We start from the raw sequence: 7,328 nt of genomic DNA, 5'->3' as shown, positions 1-7,328 counted from the left end.
TTTTCCCTCAATGTGGAATGCCATAAGCATAGATAAGGGTCATGGGTGGAGGGGGGACTGGTAATGTTAAAATGGCGGTGCGGGCTCGTTGGGCCGAAGGGCCTGTTTCCCAGGCTGTTTTTGTTCTTTGTTCTATCCCTGAAAAGATGCATTTTGGAAGGAATATCAATACAAAGGAAGGGTAGCCTCAGACTATGCTCCTCACTATCAACAACACCACCAATGTGCATGGATATAGGGATCACATTGTTAAGTTCAACTTGGATGTCACTGGAGGGCATTTGATGAAATGTTATAAAGCAATGTCATCTTACATATGGCAAGGCAAACATGAAATACTTTTCAATACTTCGAAATGTGACATTTTGTGGAAGATTTTTTCTATTAGTCTGGGGCTGTTTTCTTTAGAGTAGAGAAGGCTACTGTGGGGCGGGGGGAGAGGGGGAACCTGATTGAGGGGTATAAGATTACGAGGGTATGGATAGGGAGGATAGGAAGAAGATGTTCCTTTAGTTGAAGTCAGGAATGAGGGGGCATCATTTTAAGCTGAGGGGCAGGAGGTTTAGAGGAGATTTGAGCAAAGATCTTTCTCACTCAGCGGGTGGGGGGGAGTCCGGAATGCGCTACACTGGGGGGGGGGGGGGGGTAGTACAGGGAGAGAACTTCACAACCATTAATAGGTACAATGGATAAATATTTGAAGTGTTCTAACATTCAAGGCTAGGAGTGTAAGAAAGTGGGATTGGTGTAGATTTTGTGTAGTTTTGTCAGTACAGACTCGGTGGGCTGTGGGCTGTTCTGGGTCAGGGACACTCCTGCAAGCTGCACTTTCACCTGAGTTTAGCGCTGAGGGTTAGGGATGGAGTTTCTTCTCCCCAGGGTAGAATCGGGTTGAGCAAGGTTGGGCAGCAACAGATACTGGGTGTCCAAGTCCAGCTCACTGCTGCTGGGAGGAGCTAGGCTGAATGCGAGGTGACTGAGAAACTCCTGCTAATTTCTCTCTTATTTCCCCTGTGCTACTCACTGGGCGGAGTTCAGGCATCATATGATCGGTAGCATTCTGTAATATGCTGTAGTCATCGGCTGTAGGCTGACGGAGTAAGGGGGTAGTCATCTGGTTTCTTACACATTGGGATTCTTCCCGGCTGGGTAAAGGCTGCTTTGGGATTCTTCCCGGCTGGATAAAGGCTGCACTGGGATTTGAACCGGGATTTATGTGTTGACATGGTGAGTATCTTTAATGGGAATAAGGAAACGGGCTAACCTCAGTTCTAACCAAATAGAAACGAATAGGAAATAAATAGCTACAAATTGGAAAGATTTTTAATTACTAAAACTACTTTAATGAAAGAAGTGTCAGCTTCCAAATCCCTCAAACAACTCACATCTCTGGGGCTAATCTCCACACAGTGACTTGTTCCAGCACAGTGAGGGTCCCAGCAGAGTAGGTTAGGGGTCCACTGCTGTCTTATTCCTTCCCCAGTATCATGCTGGGCTCCACAGGGGTATACAGTAGCCTGCAGTCTGAGTTTGGGGTGGCACAGTGGTTAGCACTGCTGCCTCACAGCGCCAGGGACCTGAGTTCAATTCCAGCCTTGGGTCACTGTCTGTCTGAAGTTTGCACATTCTCCCTGTGTCTGCATGGGTTTCCTCCCACAATCCAATGGTGTGCGGGTTAGGTTGATTGGCCGTGCTAAATTGCCCCTTAGTGTCAGGGGAACTAGCTAGGGTAAAAGTGCATGGGTTTATGGGGTTGGGGCCTGGGTGGGATTATGATAGGTGCAGATGGGCTGAATGTCCTCCTGCACTGTAGGATCCTATGAATGGGGCGAGGGTCTGGACCAGAGTTTGATGGATACTTTTCCCTGACTGTTGTTGGGGGGTGAGGGGGATGGTTAATGCTTTACTGTTATCAGGAGGGATTTGGGGAGTGGGGGGGGGGAAGGGAGGGAGTTGGGAGAGTTAATTCTTCCCCCTGACTGTTTTGGGGAGGGGGAGTCGGGTTAATTCTTGGGCAGTGTCCTGAGCTGACATGTCTGTTCCTGTCCCTGAGCTAATTGAACATGCCCGGGCAAAACTCAAACTTGGACATGACTCACTTCTCCCATCGACACACACAGTTCATGACCCATGGCTCGACAGCTTCAGCACCTCCCCCCCCAACTCACCCCCCACTGCCCCTGCCCACCACCCCCTTTCCACAACACCCCACCCCCTGCAACTCACCCCCACCACTCCACCATCCCCACGACATACCCCGGGGCTGCCCCTACCCACTACTCCACCCACTGACATTCCCCCCATTGCCCCCACTCCCCTCTCCCCATCCCTCCCTACTCGCCCATCCCCTACCGCACCTCACCCCATGTGCTCCCCCTCACCCACCATCCCCAGCGCTCCTCCCCCATCCTCTAATCTGTCCCCCCCCCATTCCCCACTGACCCCACCCCCTACTGCCCCTCCATCTACCACTTTCCCCTATCCTTTACCCTCCTCACCTGCCCACTGTCGCTGTGCTCCTCACTCCAACCCCTCATTGCAGCAGTCCTGTAGCAGGGTCACTCCCTGTGTGGGCTGCACAGAGTCCTGGCTGGGTTATTTATTTGATGTGTGCTGGTTTGAAAGGTTTGTAGAGAACAAGTCAGGACATGTCCAACGAAGGAGAGATTGGATGTGTGTGTGTGTGTGTTTGGTGGGGGTGGGGGTAGGTGGTAGTGTGGACTTCACACTCTGACTCAGGGAGCTGGGATGGGGAAGGGAAGAGAGCAGGAATCACTCAGTGAGATTGGGAAGGGGCAGTTCTGGATTGGAGCAGTATTGGAATGGGATTGGGAAGAGGTGCTATTGTATAGTGACCATTCCCCTGCCCTCCCCTCACTCCCCCTGGTGAAGTGAAGCCCAGTCCATTAGTGATGTAGCGCAGAGTTTGGATATAGCTAACCTGGGTAGATCATATGGAGTTGTTGAGTTGCTCAAGGTGGTGCAGGGTGTGGATCTGACTCACTGCCTCCAGCCCATTTACTTCATTCAATGTCACCAACAGCCATTTTGTCATTTGCCTCTTTGCTGTTTCCATGGGGGCACTGCCATGGTTAACACTGCTACCTCACAGCGCCAGGGACCCGGGTTTGATTCTCATTCTCCCCATGTCTGCATGGGTTTCCTCCCAGTGCTCCGGTTTCCTCCCATAGCCCAAAAGACGTGCTGGTTGGGTGTAATGGCCATGCTAAATTCTCCCTCAGTGTACCCACACAAGAGTGTGGCGACTTGGGGATTTTCACAGTAACTTCATTGCAGTATTAACGTAAGCCTGCTTGTGACATTATTAAATAAACTTTAAACTTAAAACTTAAATGTAGTAGCCACTTAGTCAGTGTGTGTGTGTGTGTGTCCCTGTGTGCATTTTCCTATGTAACTGTTAGTTAGTGTCTCTATCAAGTCTTTCTTTGTCTATCTGTCACCACCTCACTCTCCTGGATGTTTCTTTCAGTCTCTCCCGCTGGTTCTGTATTTCCTACTGTTTTCGTAGTTCTTGCACTTTCTCTGCTTGTCTGTCTGTGCCCGTCTCTCCTCCCGCCACCCCCCCCACCTCTCTCACACCCTCCCTCCACCTCCCTCCCCTCCCCCTCCACCTCCCTGCTCTCCCCCTCTCAGTTCCATTTTCACTTTCTCTCTTTCACCCTCCTCTTGGTTTCTTTTTCTTTATCTACCGGCTGTTGTTGGGTTGAAAGTGAAATCTTGTGTTTGTTATCTCACAGCCAGCTGGTGAGCTTTGATTCGGAATTCCAGCTCACCAGTTTTCTAATCGAATGTAAACTGACCAAATCTAAGTCAGCTCTGACACAGGGTCAGCCGGACTTGGAGCATTGGCTCTATTCTCCCTCCACAGAGGCTGTCGGACCCGCTGAGGTTTTCCAGCATTTTCTGTTTTTGCCCCAAAATGAAAGCTCAGTCCGGTATCTTGTGGGCGGATTAGCACTGACGTAATTTCTCATCAGAACCAGAATCAGGCAGCTGCTCCGTGTTAGTACTGTCCAACCACAGCAATGTGGTTGACTCTCAACTGCCCTCTGAACAAGGGTGACTAGGGACGGGCAATAAATGCCGGCCAGCCAGCAACGCCCATGTCCCATGGAAGGAAAAACCTCTACTGTGTCATTCAGAAAACCTGATGGATCACACTTCCCCACCAACCCTCCCCTCTCCAGCACACAGTCCGGCAGCCTGCACCCCCCTCCCACTTCTGCACAGAGCAGCAGACTGGCTCCCCCCCCACCCCCACAAACCAGCACAGTCCGGCAGCCTGCACTCCCCTCCCGTTTCCGCAACAGCCTGCCCCCAACCACCAACCCAACGCCACCCTCCCCCACCCCACCCCCCCACCCCCCCTCCGCAACCAAAAGCACAGATAAGCAGCCTGGCTCTTTCCTCCCTGTGGCACAGTTCAGTAGTCTGCACTGCTCCCCTCCCCGCTCCCCCCCACACCCCCCCCCCCACTGCCCCATCTCCCACCCCACCACCCGTCCCCCCACCCTCCCTAGATCAGATAGGCAGCTTGCACTCCTCTCCCACTTCCGCACAGACCAGCAGCCTGGTTCCCTGCCCCCCCCTGCTCCCCCCCCCAGCACAGACAGGCAGCCTGGCTCCCCCCCCCAGCACAGACTGGTAGCAGCCTGACCTCCCCCCCCCCCAGCACAGACTGGCAGCCTGGCTCCCCCCCCCCCAGCACAGACTGGCAGCCTGATCTCCCCCTCCCACAGCATTGCCCAGCAGCCTGTGTACCTGATGGCCCTGCAATGAGTTTGAACGAAGGTTTATGTTTGTGATTTTTCAGGATGAAGGGAAGCCTCTCTCCATCGAAACGTGGCAAATGACGATTAGGAAGCCTGGGAGGAAGGTTTGTCGCAATCTCTTTGGCTCAGTCAATCAGGAGCAGATCCAAGCTGAGTTTCAGACGGAGCTGAGGAAAGGACTGGCCGCAGCCCAGAACCGGTGGGCCTTTGACTTTGAAGAGGAGCGACCTGTACAGGGCGCATTCCAGTGGGAGGCACTGTCGAGTCGGGACGTCCCACATTTCTACAGGACCTCCGTGCACGGGGCACCACGGAGAGAGTTCCCAAGCCCACTCAGACCGGGAGCTGAGGCCGAGGGGAGGAAGGCGTGTCCACAGCGGGATTCAAACCCACATCGCAAAGCTCAGAACCGCAAGAGAAAGCAAACCACCATCACAGGTACGGGTCACTTCCTGGGCAAAAGGATCCCTCAGATACTCCCGTACCCTCCCACCTCAGAACCACCACACCACAACCACCACCTCCTCACTCTCAACATCAAGCTTTTTAACATAGACACCCACCCCAATCCATTGGTTCACAAAACCCTGGAACAGGGGCATTCCTGGAGTCAATAGTTTTCAGCGCAAGAAAAGGGTGGCAAAGATGGAAACTGTGGTATAGATCAGCCATGACCCAATTCAATGATAGACTAAGCTTGATTAGATGATTGGCCTTCTCCTGTGGTTCCCCATCCTGTCTGGTTAACAATTCCACTGCCTTCAACCTGCCTAAAGGTTCCTGATGGAGCTCCCATACCGAGTCCTGCTGAAGCAAAGGTTCAGAGGTCAGCCTGCGCCAAGGGCTCAGTGACAGCCCGGCACCTCCTAGTCTGTCTAACTGTCATTGACCGCTTCTGGAGGCAAAGTTCAGGCCTGGATCCTGGAGACAAGTCATAAGGCTGACAGGAGCTGATGTGACTGGGTGGACTCCAGCCAGATTCCTAGGAAACAAGCCAGCTGTGCGGCATTATCGCTCTCTGTTCTGCATTAAGATAATCATTTTGTGTCTAACCCGACACTTCTCTGCCTCCTGAAATACCCCTGGTGGCAGTAAAGTTGGAACAGTCTGGTACAGTGCAAGCATGATCTAACTGAACGTACAGCAGGGCCTGAGGGGCTGAATGGCCTATTTCTGTGGACTTGTGTTCCTAACTGTGAGTGAGCTGATCCAGTCTGAAATCCTGTGCACACTGAAAACCATTTGATGTCCTTTTTTGCACACTCTCCCAGTGTCTGCGTGGGTTTCCTCTGGGCTCTTTGGTTTCCTCCCACAGTCTAAAGAAGTGCAGGTTAGGTTGATTGGCCATGCTAAATTGACCCTTAGTGTCCTGGGATGTGTATATTAGAGGATTAGCAGGATAAATATGTGGGGTTTTGGGGATAGGTCCTTGGTGGGATTGTGGTCAGTGCAGACTCAATGGGCTGAATGGCCTCCTTCTGCACTGTAGGGATTTCTGTGATAAGGCGATTTATTTCCCAATTCAGTTGTGACTAGCTGTTAACCATTCCTCTCTTTTCCTGCCTGCAGATTTCTATGCACTGAAGAGAAGGTTTGGGCCACTGGACGCTGAACCCAAACCGTAAGGCGGACAGGAGTGGATGAGGCCTTGCTTCCTCTTCCTTTGTTCCCTGGGAAACGCTGGGCCTCTGTGGTGGATGCCTCTTCTGTGAAATTCTGACTCTTTGTTCTTTAACTGGGCCAGTCCATTGGTTCCTCAGCATCTGGTCTGACTGACTATCTCGCTGTCTCCTGAACTGCATCACCATGGTCTTCCCTTGGCTTACTCTTTCTTATCCAGCGTGTTGGGCCTTATGTAACCATGGAAACATTCTTTTGGACATTCCAATAACAGTTAACGGGCTGTGCCGTGAGACAAACTGTTTCAAACTCCCCACAACACTGACACACAGGCCTGAATTACACAGCTCTGGGACCATGTGGCACTTATGTACTGCACTTGTAATTAGTCCCTGGACACAGGGTGAAAGTAGATAGTGAACATCCGTCACTTCCGTATCGTGTGAAAGGTGATGTAGGATTTGGGAATGCAGTGTGGAAGGTGGGGGGTGGGGGGGTGGAATGTGTGAGAAAGAGAGTGAGTAAGAGAATAAAAACAGGTGTGTGAGGAATGGGGGGAGAGAGAGAGGGAGATTCACGGCATGAGGGAGTGTGAGTGAGGGTAGGAGGGGGGGTATTGTGGATAGAGAGGAATTAAGTGAGGGTGGAAGTGTGCGTGAGTGAATAAACTGGATAGGGAGCATGAGTGAGAGAGGCAATGTGAGGTAGTGAGTTACAAGGAGTGTGTGACTGAATAAGGGAGAGGGGGAGTGTGTGGAGATTGAAGAGAGAGTGTGGAGTCTCATTGCTGCTTATCTTAATGTGAAGCTGTATATGGTTCTACCCAGCTGTGTACATAGGCGTATTCCATGTAAATACGCTGCGTGCAATGTAAACACAGCATATTTATTGTAAGAATATTTCAAATATTAATAC

At 51.7% G+C, this 7,328-nt stretch overlaps 1 protein-coding gene across 1 annotated transcript; it reads left to right on the top strand.

Moving 5' to 3' along the window:
- Window positions 1-1,058: 1,058 nt before the first annotated feature.
- Window positions 1,059-6,899, top strand: LOC145356883 (cyclin-dependent kinase inhibitor 1-like). Its single transcript, XM_080209854.1, has 3 exons — window positions 1,059-1,227; window positions 4,835-5,231; window positions 6,363-6,899. Exons 1-3 carry the CDS (start codon window positions 1,225-1,227, stop codon window positions 6,416-6,418), a joined length of 456 nt encoding a protein of 151 aa, XP_080065980.1. The 5' UTR covers window positions 1,059-1,224; the 3' UTR covers window positions 6,419-6,899.
- The last annotated feature ends 429 nt before the right edge of the window (window positions 6,900-7,328 follow it).

The sequence above is a fragment of the Carcharhinus amblyrhynchos genome, chromosome 22 (assembly GCF_965287045.1).
Source record: "Carcharhinus amblyrhynchos chromosome 22, sCarAmb.v2.hapA, whole genome shotgun sequence".
NCBI classification, from domain to species: domain Eukaryota; kingdom Metazoa; phylum Chordata; class Chondrichthyes; order Carcharhiniformes; family Carcharhinidae; genus Carcharhinus; species Carcharhinus amblyrhynchos.
The sequence above is the reverse complement of the archived record's forward strand: the minus strand, read 5'-3'. Positions and strand labels throughout refer to the sequence as shown.

Bases quoted from the DNA above. Each gene is read 5' to 3' on its own strand.
- LOC145356883 (XM_080209854.1), top strand. The intron at 5,232-6,362 runs GTACGGGTCACT...TCCTGCCTGCAG, and splicing joins AAAGCAAACCACCATCACAG to ATTTCTATGCACTGAAGAGA.